The sequence below is a fragment of the Culex pipiens genome, chromosome 2 (genome assembly GCF_016801865.2).
Source record: "Culex pipiens pallens isolate TS chromosome 2, TS_CPP_V2, whole genome shotgun sequence".
Lineage (NCBI taxonomy): Eukaryota > Metazoa > Arthropoda > Insecta > Diptera > Culicidae > Culex > Culex pipiens.
The window spans coordinates 29691744-29709690 of NC_068938.1; the positions used below are offsets into that span (position 1 = coordinate 29691744).

General features: G+C 44.4%; 4 protein-coding genes across 10 annotated transcripts in view; 1 reads left to right on the forward strand and 3 right to left on the reverse strand.

Annotated features, from left to right (window-relative positions):
- The window catches only part of LOC120421993 (serine-rich adhesin for platelets), a 121285-nt gene that overhangs the window by 49285 nt on the left and 54053 nt on the right, over positions 1-17947 (forward strand). For all 5 annotated transcript variants that reach the window (XR_005606060.2, XR_005606062.2, XR_005606063.2 and 2 more), the window contains exon 2: positions 12817-13163. Coding sequence is in view for 1 of the 5 variants with exons in the window: in XM_039585305.2 (XP_039441239.1) it covers positions 13011-13163 (153 nt within the window). In the remaining 4 variants the exon portion in view is untranslated. The remainder of the gene's footprint in view (positions 1-12816; positions 13164-17947) is intronic.
- Positions 911-4124, reverse strand: LOC120422001 (uncharacterized). The gene is made up of 2 exons (XM_039585316.2): positions 2785-4124; positions 911-1727 (listed from the first exon to the last, which is right to left on the reverse strand). The coding sequence occupies exons 1-2, from the start codon at positions 4042-4044 to the stop codon at positions 1533-1535; spliced, it is 1455 nt and encodes a 484-aa protein (XP_039441250.1). The 5' UTR covers positions 4045-4124; the 3' UTR covers positions 911-1532.
- Positions 4426-9511, reverse strand: LOC120421996 (uncharacterized). 3 transcript variants are annotated; one of them, XM_039585308.2, is made up of 2 exons: positions 8157-9511; positions 4426-4697 (listed from the first exon to the last, which is right to left on the reverse strand). In XM_039585308.2, the coding sequence occupies exons 1-2, from the start codon at positions 9399-9401 to the stop codon at positions 4503-4505; spliced, it is 1440 nt and encodes a 479-aa protein (XP_039441242.2). In that variant the 5' UTR covers positions 9402-9511; the 3' UTR covers positions 4426-4502. The 3 variants fall into 3 exon arrangements, with proteins under 3 accessions (XP_039441242.2, XP_052564972.1, XP_052564971.1); XM_052709012.1 differs by lacking the exon at positions 8157-9511 and adding an exon at positions 6178-7545; XM_052709011.1 differs by lacking the exon at positions 8157-9511 and adding an exon at positions 4771-6039.
- LOC120422002 (uncharacterized) lies at positions 9620-12731 on the reverse strand. The gene is made up of 3 exons (XM_039585317.2): positions 11098-12731; positions 10912-11033; positions 9620-9767 (listed from the first exon to the last, which is right to left on the reverse strand). Exons 1-3 carry the CDS (start codon positions 12349-12351, stop codon positions 9620-9622), a joined length of 1524 nt encoding a protein of 507 aa, XP_039441251.1. The 5' UTR covers positions 12352-12731.

Consider the following 17947-nt stretch of genomic DNA (forward strand, 5'->3'; position numbering starts at 1 on the left):
AGTTTAATTCACGTGAGAATCAAGCTGCCCAAAAACAAGTCTAAATACTAAACCATTGTATCTCTATAGTTGGCGGCAAGTGATTTCGGCTTTTCGGTCAAGATCGTTCCTCTGCAGAAAACCGTTCAAACAGCCATTGGAACTGGCGTTAAACCGCTACAAAATGCATTGAAAGAACCAACGATTCGCCACCCGCAGTTTCAACTTGCAGCTGCCAACAAGGTTTCACTAGTCAAAGATGTCATCTTGGCAGTACAAGCCACCAGCCAATCCCTACTGGTGGCGGCCCAGGATACGACTGGTGGCCCCTCGGGGACTTTTGGAAAGTTGACGAAGGCTCTGGCGAATGCTGATCTGAAACTGCAAGGAATTCGTCGTTTGGCACAATATTTTGAAGGCAATTTCGCTGGATCACAGTTTGGTGCGATAATTGCCAGGATGATCGCCGAACATGGGAAACTTCGTGAATTTGTGACAACCTTGAGTGAGGCAGCTTCTAGCGCAGCAAAAGCTGGAACAGTTACGGCGGAAAGTATTCAAAAGTACATCAGTAGTTCACACGTGAAGACCTTGGGGGAACGTTTAAGTGCGTTTATGGAAACTGTGAAATCGATAACCCAAGAAGTGCAGCGATTCGATACAAGATTAGACGTGTTGGTCAAAGCAGCAAACGATTTGCGAAATTCTACAACTTATGCTGTTGTTACTCAGATAACTCCACTGAAAATTATTATGCGAGCATCCACCGCTAAGATGACAGAAAATGTTAACGGTTATGTGGAATGGATTTCCAATTCTTACAACTCAGTTTTGAAAGAAACAAACTTGAAGAATAGTTCTTCAATGATAGCTTTTCGCGACTACGTTAAAAACGTCACGTCAAATTTGACCATTTTGCAGTCAATTGAGCCACATGTTATGAATCAAACTAATATCTTTACAGAATTGTATCTTAAATCCCTGAACAAATCATACGAGCAGAATTTCGAAACAATCATAAAATCCATATCCAATTCCTTTCTGGATAAATCGAAGATTGATGCATGTATCACTGTGAATCCAACGTTGACGAAACAGCTATCAGCTGCTCAGTTTATGGGAATGGACTGTACCAACAATCTCGTCAGGGCAGCACCAGTTACTCGCCAGGTCGTCGATCGTTTCATGAACATGTTCTACACCTTCGTAATGCAACCGATCGCTGATTTGGCCACGTGTAATACCACCCTTGAAAAGGAATTTTGCGTTGAGAGTTTCGAAAATAACGTAAGAGATTGACAATTTTCGTAAATAATTTAATCTTACTAACCCATCAACAAACAGCACTTTCAGCCCTACCTGAGACCCTCCAGGGTGGGTATGACCCAGATGCTTCAGGCGATGTACACGACTGCCTTCAACAACGTCGACTACGCCATTTTCCGTATGGAACAGTGCTACGAATATGCCGGAAAGGTTTACTCCAGAGTGCTCACCGAATTGACCAATTTTATTAGCAATTGTGTGTCGAAAAAGAGTACATAATAAATCGTCTAAGCCCCACTGTTGAGGCAGTTTTCAAACTTGGTCCAAATCATGCGCGCGTTGTCGCCGATGTCGGTGCGGATTGCCGCCGTGCAGGACTCCACTCGGGTCTGGATCGTGGTCGTTTCGCGCGCCAACAGCTCGCTGTTCATGGCGAGTTTGTCGCGCACCTGGCGGGACAGATCGTGGAAGCGGGCAAAGTGCTGGAATTGTTTGGAAAGAATTGACGAGTTATTTTGAGGTATCTTGGTGTTTTAAAATTATCAAAAAAATATTGTTTTTAAGTAAACTTTTCAAAATCTATGACCGAGCCACGTAGCCTAGTGGTAACGCTCCCGCCTAGTAAGCGGTAGATCGGGGTTCAAATCCCGGCTCGGACCAACACAACTGGTGATCGTTTCTCTTCTGGATTCGATTGCTTAGTAAAGGGAAGGTAGTGTATCGTCACAAACTGGACCTTATCACGACACCTTAGGAAGGCGACCTATGGAATGTTAACATTAACCTTAACATGTTAACATTAAGTTGAGAATGAAACTGCCACTGAATCCGCTTTGTAAATGCCGGCCCCGATACTCTTCAAGGGTGTTCCCCTCAGGAACTGGGAAAGATTTACTTTATTTACTTTTTACTTTACTTTCAAAATCTATGGAAATCTTTCAAAACACGAATTAAAAGTGATTTTTGGCATATTTATAGAGTTTAACTTCATTTGACCAAAAATATAAAGTTATTTGGTATAAATATATGGATTTTACAAAATTTAAATACTTTTTAGTATAAAAGTTATATATGTTAACTAAAGTTTCATGTTGGCAAAATTGCTCTGAAACGTTCAAGGCAAGTCACCTGCAATGGAACAATACAAAAACATGATGTTTTACTAGAAAAATGTTGATTTTTTTAGAGTGTCTCATTGTTCTCCAGCTGTCCCATTGTTCCTGCCAAGTGCGTCTACAATGAGACAGTTGAATAACTCTGGCTGTAGATGTCGGATCGATCTCATATTTTGGTCAATGTAAGAACACATTAAAAAAAAGAAAATGCACCAAAAAAAATTGAAATATCGTTGAAAGTTGAAAACCAAAAGTGTCTCATTGATGACTACCCTACCCTTCATCTTCTTGTAAGTTACTTTTTCCCATATTTTACAATTTTTGTCACCTCGTAGGTCCTTAAATCTCGTACTAGTAATAAACTAAGTACACAACATATCTCATCGCAATCAACAAAGCATCATCAAATAAACAAACCACTCACCATCGCGATACACTCGGTCAACCCTTGGGAGCACTGCCGCGCTTGAACCTGCGCCGAACTGGATCCAGCCAGCAACCTCGTCTGGTCCAGCATTATCCGGTTCAGCTGCGTAACTGGCCCGAAGCTGTTCAGCTCCGACTGCAGACAGAGCGCGGCACGGCTGACCTGCAGGGGCGTTTGCGTCAACTGTGCCGTGTACCGGGCCGCACAACGATCCCCGAACGGACTATCGCTGGCCTGGGCGCGGCCGGTGATGTTCTTCGTAACCTCCAGCAGAACTAGGGCCGTTTGGTTGATCGAGGTGTTCAGGAAGGTCGTGACGTTCTCGCGCACGTTCTGGTACGCTTGGGAGACGTTTCCGCTGAAGTCGGTGACGGCCGCGGAAAAGTTGGCAAGGAAGGCGTTCAGGTTGGTGACGTCACCGCCGTTGTAGTTCTGTGGGCGGCCCGTTATGGTCGTGTACAGGGCGAGGATGGCCTGCTGGAGCCCGTTGGCGTTGGTGAGGGCCGTTCCGTTGGCTTCGGCTAGCGATCGGTTGAAGGCTGCGGTGGGAGCTTGCAGAGCTCGAACTGCGTTGGTGATGCTGGTGTTGGTAACTGATACGGCGTTCTGGGAAGCGGTTTTGTCCTTGGTGATTTCGATTACGATCGGGGCAAGGTTGTTGACACTTCGGGTGATGTTCTGCAGGGCATGAATTACCGTGTCGATGATCGAGCTGGAGAAGAACTCGGCTACGTTTTCTGAAGTAACAGGAACTTCAGAGTTTTCCGCTAGAGATACAGCGGTGCTGAGTACGGTAAACCCGTCCTGTAACTGGGACAAGTAGGAAGCAATGACCGAAATATTTCCTTGAATTCCTTCAAACTGTGAAGCCCGAACGTCCCACTCCATGCTTTCCGAAGCGGTCAGAGCTTTGTTGATGGCCTCCTTCGTACTGCCCACCAACGTGGCCAGATTCGCGAACAAGGTTTGACTCTTGGAAGTCTTGTCGGACGCGGCGGATAGCGTCGTTCCAAGTAACCGATTCAGCGGACTCGTCACGTTGTTAACTACCGCGGTCAAGGTGACAAACACTCCGGAAGTGTCCTGCTCAGCGATGGTTCTGGTGGTGGCATTCGCCTTGATCAACTCCACAACGCCTCGGTTTATGGCTTTGGTCACTCCGGGCACCAGCTCCGGTATGGTGAGTTTCAGTCCAAGATCTGCGCGGGCTCCTCCGCAGATTCCCAAAATCAACGCCGCTAACAAAATTCGATTCATTTCGATGCCAAGGCAAAACGACAACTGAGCGTTCGATTTGAGCTGGGGGCGATCTTGGTCAAATTCAACCCTCCCGCAACTCGTAAATCATTTACGCAAACAAATCGTCGCCGATAGGAGAATGTGGTGTAGAAAGAAAGTCGTAGAACGAGACTTTCTTCCTGCGTCGACGAGCGAAAGGTAAACAGCCTCGAGTTCAACCAGAATAGACGATAGAAAGTGGTCAGTGGACCCCCCCACCGAAAAACCTGTTTTTATTTTGGGATGCTTCGCAGTGCAAACGCCAAGATTTATGATGCCGTTGAATGCAGGTCAGCCTAACGGGACTTTGAGTGGGGCAGAATTAGAAAGGTCATCGGTTGATTAAAGCTGCGACTCATGTTCAGTGCGTGTTTAATTTATTGCAAAACAAAAATAAACTTTCTCGTTAAACCAAAAAAAAACCGAGCGTCCTAATCCTACTGTCCCGTTACCAGACATCCGTTGAAGTTGGTCAGGATCTGCTGGGCGTTGTCGTTGATGTCGGCAACGGTGGCGACGACGCACGTGCGGATCCGGTTCGTGATGGCGCGCGCTTCCGTTGCGATCACGTTGTTGGTGAGGGTCAGTTGGGCGTCGGTTTGCAGGGCCAGGTCAGCGTACGCCGAGAAGTACTGTTGAAGAAAGGAAAGAGAGAAGAAGTTTAAGAAGTAGGTTCTAAAGCTAGCTGTTGAAGGTTAGCCTAACCGAATTGCTACAAGTTGTCCCAATACGTTGACAAGTTCGCATCAAATTGGCGTTAGAATTGGCGGAGATTTTGGACTGATCGAGCAGTCCTCGAACAAGTTGCACCAAAGGCAGGGCGCTACCCGGTTCTCCCTGGATGCAGTTGACGAGTCTGTTCACCGGAGGGGTCAAAACCATCGCATTGGTGGACGCCTGGACGCAACGGACTGCCATTGCATTGTCGCTTCTAAATGCATCCTGAGTCATAGTTTTGGTAGCGGCGGACAAGGTCTCCCCAATGATGGCTCTTTGGTCGTTCAAAATTTGGGCAACTTCCTCTTTGAACAAGGTTAAAGTTTCAGTTGATCGATCAGTGAACCCAGTTACGGACAGATCAACACCATCTAAAAAGCTGTTCAGTGTAGCAACGTTCTCCTCGGGGATAGGTTGACGCTGCACAAGAATCGGTCCATACGCTTGCCGAATATTTGCAACATAGGCTTTCGCCAGATTTTGGATATTCGTAATCACGTCGTCGTATGATCGATTGAACGCGGCCAAGAAGAAGAGGTCAATATTACGGGACGTCGCTGCGTGAGAATTTCTAACAGTCGTTTGGACCGCCAGGCCCGTGTTGATATTTCTAACTATTGTGTTCGACACATCAGCAAGACTTTTAATGCTTGTTGTGATACTTTTAATCGTCGAAGTTAAGCCGTTGACCGCTTCTTTCGTGATGATTATCGTTACGTTGTCGGACGTAACTGGATCGACAGAATTTCGCACTTGATCGACAGCTGCACCTAGTACTTGAAGTTGAGATCTCGCAATCTCTAAATTTTCTCCGATAGTCTGCACATTTTCCATTAACTTAGTACTCATTGAAGGTTGAATCAACGGAGCAAGATCGGCAGCGATAAACGTGGCCTCATCTAGGGATAGTTTGCTACGTTCTGCCAAATCGTTCAAATCGGTAAATCCGCTTCTTCCTCCAGATTCACCACTCGAAGCCGTAGCCAACATCTGTCCCAGGAACATATTCAGCGGAGTCACAATCTTCCCGATAACTCCCACCAGCCCGACAATAACCCCCGTAGTGTCCTGAGCTGCTTCCCCTCGAATCGTGCCATTTGCCTTAACCAGCGGAACCGTCCCGTCACCGATGCTGGCAATCACTTCTCTCTTCAGATTTGGAACCGTAACGTCCAACCCAAGATCACAGTGCACCAGGGTCATCGAAACCCCAACAACCACCAAAAACAGCCTCCAAGTTCTGGGAGACATCTCGAAACAAATTTCACAGACTAACTGACAGTTTGGGAGAAAGTCGTTGCTTTTATATCTTCTCTCGAAGAAGTCGTTAATAAAATTTACATTTTGACTGAGGAGGATCAGATTTCCTGGAGATAGAACCAAAAAAAAACTTACCGTCAAACTACAAGCCCCGTTCAGCGTGGTGCAAGTGTTCAATCGAGTGTTAGTAATCGCCGATGCATCCGATTGGAACTGGGCCAGAAGGCAGTCCAGCAATTTCTGGAGTTTGGTGAAAGAATCGGCTTCCGGCAGTAGGCAGGTGTTCAAACGGGCCACATGCAGTGACGGTTGCTGCAGCAGGAAGTTGTACTTTTGGTAGCAATTGTTCACGAAGCTACTTGCCGAGGTAGCGGCCTTTTGGGCCAGTCCCAGACTGACGCTGTAGACCTCTCTGGTGGCAACGTCCACCAGCTCTGCATACACCTGCTGGACGTTGTTCTGTAGATCTTGATATCTGTTGGACAGGTTCTGCGATAGTTGTTGCGTAGACTGCACAACGGTGTCCAGGTATTGCGTCAAGTTCACGATATTTCCGCCGTTGTAGTTCACGGATGCTCCCGTGATGGGCACATGCACGGCAGCGACGTTGCTGGACAGTGTGCTCGCAACCTGACGCAACTTGTCACCTGCGGTTACCACGGTGCTCGTGAAGTTGGTCAGCTGTTTTACGAGCGTAGTAAGGGCAGCATTAGCCGTCGAGTTGGTACTGGACACGAAGGTTACCGCAGCGGTTTTCTGTTTCACGACCTCGGTGAACAGACCTCCCAGACTTGCGACGCTTGTAGAGAGGCTTTTGAGCGTCGTGGTCAAATCTGCGACCAGCGCCGGCGTTACGATGTTACCAACGTTCAAACTGGTGATGGGCAATATGGTGGTCGCTACCACCACGTTGACAGCCGTACCCAACGCAATGTAGTTCACCGTCAACACGTTCAGATCATCGTGCAGCTTAGTGAGGTTGTGTACGATAGCATCGTACACCTGGTCACTAACGGTCGATTGAAACTGTTGCACAACGCCGTACGCTTGTTCCAGTTCCAACTTGGCATTGCTTACCGTCCCGTACAGCTTGCCGAACACGACCGTCGGCAGAACACTCGCTTCGGAAGCTGCCTTTTGTGTAGCTTGGAACACTGAGCCAATGCTGCCGTTTATCGCGTTTGAAACGGCCACCACTGCCTCCAACGCTCCACTGACATCGGCACCAACATCGACCCGGATCGTAGCGTTAGCGTTGGTCACCGGCGCTATGCCCTGTCCAATTGCGGCCTGCACGTTGGCAACCAAATTGGGAATGGCATAACTTAGGCCCAAATCAGCACGGGAACCACTGGCAAAAAGTCCCAACGATAGCAGCAACGCACTCCACATCTCTGAACAAATTTGAATCCGACACTGAATTCGGATCGAGAGGATGCGTGCATCTTTTATAGCATCGTTCTGGATGGCCCTTCCCAAGAATGCAAAGGGCGCGTCTTCTTTCTTTCGGAGATAGTGAGGGGGGTTGGACTAGCCCTTGATGGAACACAATATCTAATCTGTCGGTTTTAAAACGGTTCTTGCATTTTGGTGCACAGTGGAATCTATGCGGTTTTACGATAATAATACAATAGATTTGTTTAACAATTCATTACGTTTTCAATATGACACATCATTTTCTGAAAAGTGCAGAGCGTCATTAGAAGTGTCGTTCCGAAAACAAACACACCACAACTCAAGTTTTTAAACGCAGTTTTAAGGAAAATAGTTCAGACGATAAATTTGTCGAGTTCAGAAATTGATTTAAGTTGAACAGAAGTTGTTAAAGAACTGGCGTCCCGTTTCACCATAAGCAATTTTATCAAATTTGTTACATAAACAACACAAATTTTGAAAATTTTTGAATGTTGTGAAAAAAGATTTTTTTTTATTTTTGGCATTTTCCCACTGTGCTTGTCGATCAGAATGCATAATCTATTTTGAGAAGGGGTAAAGGGCCAGCAGACATATGATAACCCCCAAAACCTGATTCTAACTGTTGTTTACAGTTTGATTCTTCCAGCCACTGACCATCAAAGAATAATCGAAAAAAAAGTCGAAAACACGTGACTCACCTTTGCACTGCACGCCAGGCTGTTACTGCTGCAGGTTGCCCGTATTCCGGTGGCATCGCTCTGGATGCGGCCCAGCACCGGCTTCAGCAAGTGGTCCAAGCTGACGAACTTTGAACTCTGAATGAAGAGACAGCCCGATAGCCGGTTGACCTGGAGCGCCGGTTGTAGCAGCTGGTAGATGTACTTCTGGGAGCAGTTTTCCGCCAGGTCACTGACCGTAGTGGCTGACTGCTTGGTGACGTCCAGGACTACCTGGTACACGGTATCGGCCGTAGTTTGTGCCTGACTGGCGAGGAAGTTTGTGATGTTACCGTCCAGGTTCTGCATGGTACGGGTCAGGTTGCGGGCCATGCTGACGTTTAGGTGTCGGATCTCGTTGAGGAACATGAGCAGACTTTCGGTGAAGGTTTCGTTTTGATAGCTCGGATCTGCCGTTACCGGGTTGTACGCCAGGTGGATGTCGTTAGCCCATGCGATGACTAAACCTACGAAAAGGGCAGCAACCTCTTGGAGTGAGCGTGTGAAGGCGTCCAGTTGGGTTGACACCACACGGAGGGCAGTGTTGGCAGCGTTGTTGAAGTTGGAGACGTACCGCACGTTGGTGGTCTTCACTCGAATGACGGTTGAAAATAGGCTTCCTAGGTTGGAGATGCTGGCAGATTTGAGCGCTAACGAAGACGATAGCCTGTTGACCATGGCCGGTGTAATGTAGTTGCCGATGTTTGCGCCGTCGACCTGCTCTTTCGAGAACAGAACTCGATCAACGGCTGATCCAACCTGGATAAAGGTCGACGTCAGCACGGACAGCTGTTGCTGTAGCACGGTCACATTGCCGACGATTGCCTGATAAGTTCGTGGGCTCACTGTATTCTTGAACAGTTCAGCAGCAGCGATGGCATCGAGTAGTTTGATCCGAGCATTGTTGTTCGTACCAAATAGGTCGGAAAACACCAAGAGTGGACTGTTTCCGCTGTTCTTAGCGGCGTCGAGCGTATTGGTGAACACGGCCGGTATGCCAGCATTTATGGCATTCGTAACGGACACTACAGCAGCTAACGCTCCACTCCGGTCATTGCTCACTTGTACGGCGATCGTACTATTTGCTCTCAACAGCGGAGTGATCCCTGCTCCTATTGAACTCTGAATACTGCCAATCAAATTTGGCACCGTCAAGTTCAGTCCAAAATCAGCGCGACAACTGTTTACAGTCAGAACAATTAGAACTCCACATAGTAACCGAGCCATGGCGAAAACGAGTCCAAAACCGTTACAGAAACCGAACTAAAACGAAGGTTACGAGTACCGACACGTTTTATACTGCTAAGCCAATTTAAGAGGTGTGTTGATACGCGGATATAAACAGTGTACGCAACATCGTGTTGTTGTCGAAAAGCACAAAAAGTCGTGTACTACCGGTCCGAATTATCACCGAAAATTCTGCGACCCAAAAAGGGCTGCATCGCTCACGTGCTGTCGATAAGAGGAGTTTCTCGGCTGCAAGTCGAGGGGTTCTGCAGATTTTGCACTGAGCTGCATTCTTCTAAACTCGGCGAGATATCGAGCCACAAGGTTGGTTGCTTCTGGAGCCAAACCAACCGCTGATTCTGGGAACTACGTGCAATGTTTTGGAAACAAACAAGAGTCAACAATACATTCGTTGGCGTGTTGCCAACGTGGTAACTTGAGCTTTCGGATAAAACGAAAAAAAGAAACACTTGTTCCCTTGAGTCATGATTAGTTTATTTGAAGCGTGGATCCTGTCGAGTTCCTTTTTTTACGCTCCCGTTACCAGACAGCCGTTGAACTTGTCCTGAATAGACTGCGCCGAATCGATCAGGTCGGTGGTGGCACCAATGCACAGTGGGAAAAAAGGGCGCAAAAAATTACCGCAACATGATTTCGCGCAAACCATCGATTGCTATACACCAAAAGCTTCGTTTTTGCACCAGGAACAATAAGCCGATGAAAAATCGCACTGCACGGACCGGTGGCCGGAGTACAGGCCACCGGAAGATTCGATTTTTTGGAAAAAGTGTCAGATTTATCCAATTGTGTACTGATAAGATTTCTTCTACCATAAATAGTAATGCAAAACAATCCTAGAATAATATTAAATACCATAGGACCCATCGGAACCGGTTCCACCGATCTCCGATGGCCACATCCGGAACCGCATTAGGAAACAGTGTTAACCAGTCATGCGACGCATCAAACTTCTTGATTTTGGATGGGGACATGAATTATTCACTCCTCTTTAAAAAACATGAAGTTTGATATGTCGCAAGAGTGGTTTCAGGAATTTGCCGAATATGATCTTCGGATGTGGCCACCGGAGAACCTAAGAACCTGTCACCGGAGGCAAACATACATTTTAAGGATACTTTCCATCCAAAATCAAGAACTTTGATACGTCGCATGACTAGTTTACGCTGTTTCCTAATGCGGTTCCGGATGTGGCCACCGGAGATCGGTGGAACCGGTTCCGATGGGTCCTATGGTATTTAATATTATTCTAGGATTGTTATGCATGACTGTTCATGGTAGAAGAAAGCTTATCAGTTCACAATTGGATCAATCAAATACTTTTTCCAAAAATCCGGATCTTCCGGTGGCCTGTACTCCGGCCACCGGTCCGTGCAGTGCGATTTTTCATCGGATTATTGTTCCTGGTGCAAAAACGAAGCTTTTGGTGTATAGCAATCGATGGTTTGCGCGAAATCATGTTGCGGTAATTTTTTGGGCCCTTTTTTCCCACTGTGCAATGATACAGTCACGGATTCGCCCAGTCACGATGTGCTCGTCGTTACTAACGCCACCGGCTACAACGGAAATCTTGTTCTGGATCCTGGTCGAGTGATCCGGGAATGCGGCGAAAAGCTGGAAAGGAACGAACAGCAGGTTAGAAGGTTACGTGAGTCGTCCACCTTTGAGTTTTACTTACCGCGCTTGCACATTGACCATTGCCGCGTTGGCAAGTTCGCGTGATTTGAGTGAAGGGAGCGTTAGCGGCGTTTTTGATCAGGTCCAGTTGGAAGTTGACGAACGTTAGCGTAGGCCGGAAGCTGTTCAGCTCGGATGAGATGCAGTTTTCCAGGTTTCGGATGCGAAGCTGCTGAATTTGCTGCACGTACCGCTGGGTGCACTGCGTTGCAAACTGGCTGGTGTTGGTGATGCCCAGGTTGGTTATGTTGGCCGTTATGTTGAGCAGAGTTTCGGAGAGGACCGTGATTTGGTCGCGCAGTACGGTGTAGATCTGTTCCGTACTGTAGTTCGAGCTTAGTTCGATGAACTGGGTGAGGCTGACGTTGGCAGCTGCCAGATCCGCGAGGAATTGGGTCATGTTGGTAACGTTTCCGCCGTTGTACTGATCTACCTTTGCAAAAATGGGCGCATAAGTTTGGTTGATATTTTTGAAAGTGTTGATTTGAGCAACGCCAATTCGTTGGAAAACATCCGCGATGGTGCGGTTGAAGTTCATTTCGGCGTTTGCAATGTTCCGAAGACCATCGTTGATACTTGTATTCACCCTTGCTTCGAGATTTAAGGCCTGCGTTCTTTCTGTTCCGATAGTGGTAATGAATGTTGCTATAGTATCAATAGAGCTGTGTGCCGCTTTAAGTGGAGTTGTGACATTTGCTAAGATGCTAGCGTTGATGTAGGTTCCGATGTTCATCAAGGTCAGCGGAGTCGGCGAACTCGCTGCATTTTTGGCAGCCTCCGTGAGGTTTTGCCAACCACTGGATAGATTTGTTAGACTCTTTGATAGCGATGTCAGGTTATCCCCAAGTCCTTGGATTAAGGTTGCCTTCGTAAGTCCTTCCAGGTTGCTTACTGCGGCTGAAGCCTTATCGATTGCCGATGATGTACTTGAAAACAGCATAGAAACTTTATCAAACAGCGTCGAAACGTCGCCACTCCTCGCAGTAGTTACAGATAAAACACCACCAAGAAGCTGATTCATCGGGGAAGTCACATTATTCGCGATGTATATTAAGTTCTGTACAGTTCCACTGGTGTCCACTTCCGCGGAAGCCTTCAACGTTCCGTTCGCTTTCACAACCGAAGTAATGCCGGATCCAATTGCTTGCGTAATAGACTGCGTTGATATTGGAAGGTTTATATCGAGTCCAAAACTACACTGTACTCCACTAATGGCACTCAAAGCCAGCACCACAGCTGGCAAAATCCACTTCATATTTCCGTCCGTCAGACTAGCGAAAATCCCTTAAGTACCGAATATCACTGAAACTTGAGACGACTAACAGGAATCGCCAGCTGGCAGTTCCCTTTATACTCTTTTGGCTCCAGAAATAGGTCACCACAATCCCCAAACTAATCCCAGAAATCATCAATCATCATGAGCCTCGTGCCTAAAATTTCTCCCGAGATCCGCTATGCGGTTTTGGACGTACCATAAATGATCACGTTTACTGCTCTAAATCAACACTAGTTATTTAGCAAAACGAGCGGTTTGAAAGGCATTTAATTTTTTTTTCGAATAGTAATTGATAAAAAGAAAAATCATAAATTACAAACTCAATGTCAATACTTTTCTTCTATCAGAAAAGTTTTGCCTTAACTAATCCGCCCAGCTTATTTCCAAGATAAGATCAAATTTTCAAATCTAATCATCTCGTTTCCATCTCTTTCTCCTGTTTAGATCGGCAAGAACTCACCCGACCAGATAGACATTTGAGCGATACCTAACGGAGCAGTGGACGTCCCGAAAAACCAGTTGAGGACGCCAGGCAGCAGCAAGGGCAAATCAGGTTTCCCTCAAAAAACAGGAGAGTGTCAATCGTAGACACTCACCTGGACCCAAACCAAGTTCTCGTCGAAGAAAGTGTCAGCGCAATGGAAGTGGCCGCGACGACGACGACGTCGCGTGGTCCGTTCCAGCGGGAGGTCCGCGAGTGGCAGCACGTCGATCCCAACACCGGTGCCCTGCTGACGGGCCGGCTCGAGGCGGATCGCTGGGTCAACGGACCGCTGAACAGCTACGGCAAGGTGGGTGATTTTTTTGGGAAGTGGTGGTGGTGCTTTATTTGTATTTTGTTTACCTTCAGCTGATGGAAATGAATCTTGTGTGAAAATCATCCCGATCACATTTATTTCTGAAGTTTTACTGATTGTTTGCTACGAAAATAAAAATCTACTATTTTAGCTTGAAGCAATCAATTCATATTTGTTGATGTTTTGATTTTTCTTAATTTTGAAACATTACCGTAAACTGGGGTCAATCGGGACACATGGGGCGAATTGGGACAGCAGTTTTAACCATGTTGGAGCACAATATTTTGATTTTTCTGGTTGGTTTTGGTTAGAACAGACTCAGGCCAACAAAATGTGTGCATCCATTTCCAAATTTAAAAGCTTCAAGTGCTCTAAAAACTGCTGTCCCGATTCAGACTGTAGTCCCGATTCACCCCAGATTACGGTACGTATTTAGTAAATAAAAACAGTATTGAATACTTGCTATAAAAGTGAATTGTTCTTAAAAAGATGATCCTTAAAAAACGAGCTGTTGTTATTGCATCAGTATAACAACAGAGTATTCCTCTATGATTTCGCAAACCACTTTACTTTGTATTTTTTGGTTTGTATGAAACTTTGTCCATACATTTTCTATGTCAAAAGAAGCAATTTTGCATCATTTTTTCCATGCAAGTCTGATGATACAAAATGGGTACGTAAATATTGCGCCTTGCAGCAATTTATAGAGTTTTGTGTCAATCGTGCTAGGCCTAGATTTTTTCATCACACTGCTTTGCAGGACTGAGAACTGTCAACTTTGCGCACTTTGCACCTCAGTAGAGTGCTGCGGGAAAATTTTCATCACAGTTGGCAAACTGATTTTCCATCACACCAGCAACACAGAACAAGTGCAATGCATCGACTTCTGACCACAATCTAGTCACCAAGCTGTGGTAGCCGAGGCAGTAAGTCATTGAGATGGTCTGTTAAAGGTTCCTGACTCGATTCTCGTAGTTGGAATTTTTGAGTTTTTTTTGACAGGTTATTTTTTTTTCTAATGAACTCGAGGGTATAATTCTATCGGCCACCTCGAGCTGTGTTCGCTGAGTGCGTAAAAGGTACCATGAATTGGCTATAAATTTAACAAAGTTCTGGCTATAACCAATCAGTTAACAGGCTCTGACAGAAGGGGGGGCACACGCATGGGAAACTTTTTGATATGAATGACCCCCGGACAAATCTAGAACAAATTTCTGTCGAAGGGGGGGGGGAGGGTGGGGCACGGGCCCCACCAGGCCCCCTCTGGTACCGCCAGTGAAACCAATACTTCGTAGATGAAAGAAGCTTTTACATTTGTCAGTAAAAACAGTTGGTGCTAGAACCGAAAAACATATTTTTTAAAAGACTTTATTAGAAAAGATTACATGTATTAAATGGCATTGGTACATCGGACAAGCTCCAGGGTAGCGAAGGGTAACAAATTACCCTCTCCATCGGCATTCGTCCATCTCGTATTGATCGTATTGATCGGTAGCGTGAATCCCGGCCAGTTTCCCTCCGCCGCTGTCAGTCGCCTCCCCATACGAGGACCGTAGAGGACGATAACCCTCAGGCCACTGGCCTTCATCGCCATGAAGGGGCCCCTCTCGGCAGCGCAGGATCAGCGGGTACTGAAGACGCCAGTCCGCAACGTAGCCAGCAACGCCCGCTGGTTGTCCACCATCCGTCCGGCAAAAAGTCAAAGCCTCCGCAACACGGCTGCCTCCCGACACCGGGGATCACGATTCCGGAACAAGCCTTCGTCCCTTGAATCACTTAGCCGGTCCGTAAAACTTTCTCTGGGCTGGACGAGCCAATAGTTTCTGAATTTCCAAAAATAAATAAATAAACATAAACAGCCTGCCATAGCAACGGATATCTTCGTCATCACTGCGAAGAAAAATCACTGTGATGAAAAAATACTGTGATGAAAATAATTGCGCAACACTCTAGTAAAGTGCAAAATGCGCAATATATGAAACAAGCTCTTCCCGACAAACTTCGCCCTGCAATTTTTTAGTTTCCTGACGTTTCTTGCTTGTTCGCTAATTCAGCCTCCTGTGATCAAAATTAGATTTTACGTAACTTTTCCCATACAATCTGCAGATTTTCCGGGATCGGTTTCAGAGTGGTCGAAGTGTCAATTTGTTAGCGTATAAATCTTCCTTAGGCTTATACGAACCCAACGCAACAAAGAGCGCTCCGATCCGACGCTCCGTATTGAACTGATTCGCGTTCGAACAAAACCGTCGTAATTTTTTATATATATAAAAGATTTTGTATCTTGAGATGGATTATTTTTAGCGATTTGGTGTATTGGGCAAAGCTGAAGAATTTAATTTTGACTATTTTGAAAAAAATAGCTACACTCTGAAAAAATACTCATTTTTAACATTTTTTTAACATTTTTTCACTAAAATTTGATTTTTTTTTAAAAAAGGTCATAAAACAAACACATGAAGAAATATGTTTAAAAGCTATATCAAATTTGCAATCAAAAAGTAATTTACCGAATTTTGCCTTCCTCACTGAGGTAAGGCTATAATCTGTGTCCAACCCCATCTTATTACCCATTGTTGGTAAAGAGTGAGGAAGGCATCAACCACATAGGTGGATTAAGTTAGTTTTTTTTTATTAAGTGCACCGTTATGGAGTTAAAGTCACCCCCGAAATACTTTTTTTTTGTTCAAATTCTGACATTTTTCTTTTATTTATATTTATTTGTGTACTTTATTCGAGATATAGTCATTATAAAATAACACGGTTACACTGTAAAAAACTAATTTTCATCGATTCAAATTATTTTAGAGGCTGTATCTAAGAAACTACATGTCCAATTTTCAAAGTCTCAGAAAGAAAATGGTGGAAATTTTCTCAGCTCTTCAACTAAATTTTCTCAAGAATGGCTTTCCTTCAAAAAGCTTTTTTTAACCAAAAATGTTACAAATTCCGAAAATTTTAAGATGAGCTCCAAAACGGTATACTTTATCAAAAATATGGTAAATTACTTTTTAAATGCAAATTGATTAAGCTATTAAAAATATTGTTTTGCAATTCCGCTATGAAACTGTCAACTTTTCCTGTCCTTCTGGAGAAACAAAACGGCCTACTTTTCCTTACCAAAAATAACAGAATGGAAAATTTATACCTTTCAATACCAGTGCTGAAAAGTGAACTTTTCAACACTTGTATCGAAAAGCAAAATTTTTCAATATTTTTTGTTTTTACTAAACACATGGATGATTGACATAAAATTCCATTCAAAATGGGTTTTCGAAATTGCAAAAAATGTTCATCTATTTTTTGTTTCATCCACCTAGGATGAAACCCCCACCAATCGATTCCCAGGACTTTTTAACATAAGAAATGTCTTGGCAGAACTTGGGAAACCAGCCACATTTTCATAAATTTATATCTATCTCTAGAACCAGATTTTGAACTATCGTGCACTTTGGCTCAAAGGATGCATTTTCAGACCCATAAAACATACTAAACATCTCGAAAATTTAAAGTAGGTTATTTTCGGATTCCAATGTTCATTGAAAAAAATGTGTGTGTGTAATAGTGATTTTTTAACAGTTTTTTCTTCGCAAAACAAAAAAAAACAGTTTTTAGGTATTTGAAACTTATATTAGCAAACAAATGGATGGTTTAAAATGAATTTTAAATATTTTTTCCATTGGCTATGGAAATACCATAGCCTGTCATTTCAATTTAGTTTTGTATTTTCCTTAATTTAATCAAAACCTATTTCAAATCTATCATTTCACAATGAAAAGTTCTCTTCAGAATCACCAAAATGACCAAGTTCTAAAGAGATTTTTTTTAACTTTATTAAAAAATTGCTTAAATTTTAGCAATAACATATTTCAGTAACTTTATTATTATTTCACCATACAAAAAAGTTCAGTAGCAAATTGCAAAATGTATAGTTTAAATTTTCCTTTTTTTCCAATCCTAGTTTACTACATGACTTTTGTTAATATTTTGAAATGTTAACCTAAAGTGACCATCATATCTTACAATTTTAGAGAAACGCATGAAATTTTGAATATAGATGATTTTTATTTGGAAATTGTTCACAACAATTAAACTTGTTGCTCTGAGTACAATGACCCTCTTTATGACCAAAAAGGGTTTAAAATGGATATTTAAATCAATTTAGAAAAAAATATTACGCTGCTTTTCTTGACAGAGGGCGTTCCAAGGGGATCACCAGATGAAAAAAAAAAACAAAACAAAAAAATGCTTTTCTAAACTCTTGAAGAAGGTTTAAAGAGAATTTTATCCTACCGTGGTCCAAATTGCTATGCTGTAGCTACCTTGAATAGCTCTTGTAGAACTCCAGATAATTTTTGCTACTTAAGCTGAAAGTTTAAAATCCTTTTTGTTGAAGCGTACACAAGTTGACATCAAACTCTTATAATCCGTAGTGATTCAGCCAAAATGTTGTGTGAGACCAGATTCCGTCTGGGAAATCGTCTGCCGAGGATGACCAGTGCGGACTGACATCCGATCTGGCCGAGCGTCACTCGAGGAAAGAGGCCGAGAGCTAGACCTGCTTTGCCAGCTGTCACCGGACCGTTCGTGTGGCTGCGTCCATGCGCTGTCAGCGCATGGTTGCGTCGAGCCCAGCGTACGAGGGGCCTATTCGACTACATCTAATGGAGTGCGTTCGCATTCACCGCAACAGGGTGTATCACGCCACACATCTCTCCTCTTCTCCATAAAAAAAAACAAAATCTTCCATGTTTTAAGCCACATACTTCTTTTGGTCC

Bases quoted from the DNA above. Each gene is read 5' to 3' on its own strand.
- LOC120422002 (XM_039585317.2), bottom strand. From the start codon at position 12,351: ATGAAGTGGATTTTGCCAGCTGTGGTGCTGGCTTTGAGTGCCATTAGT. The intron at 11,034-11,097 runs GTAAGTAAAACT...GTTCCTTTCCAG, and splicing joins ATGGTCAATGTGCAAGCGCG to CTTTTCGCCGCATTCCCGGA. The intron at 9,768-10,911 runs GTGGGAAAAAAG...CATTGCACGTAG, and splicing joins CGTGACTGTATCATTGCACA to TTCCCAGAATCAGCGGTTGG.
- LOC120422001 (XM_039585316.2), bottom strand. From the start codon at position 4,044: ATGAATCGAATTTTGTTAGCGGCGTTGATTTTGGGAATCTGCGGAGGA. The intron at 1,728-2,784 runs GTGAGTGGTTTG...AAACAATTCCAG, and splicing joins TGACCGAGTGTATCGCGATG to CACTTTGCCCGCTTCCACGA.
- LOC120421996 (XM_052709011.1), bottom strand. From the start codon at position 6,033: ATGTCTCCCAGAACTTGGAGGCTGTTTTTGGTGGTTGTTGGGGTTTCG. The intron at 4,698-4,770 runs GTTAGGCTAACC...TTTCTTCAACAG, and splicing joins GGACAACTTGTAGCAATTCG to TACTTCTCGGCGTACGCTGA.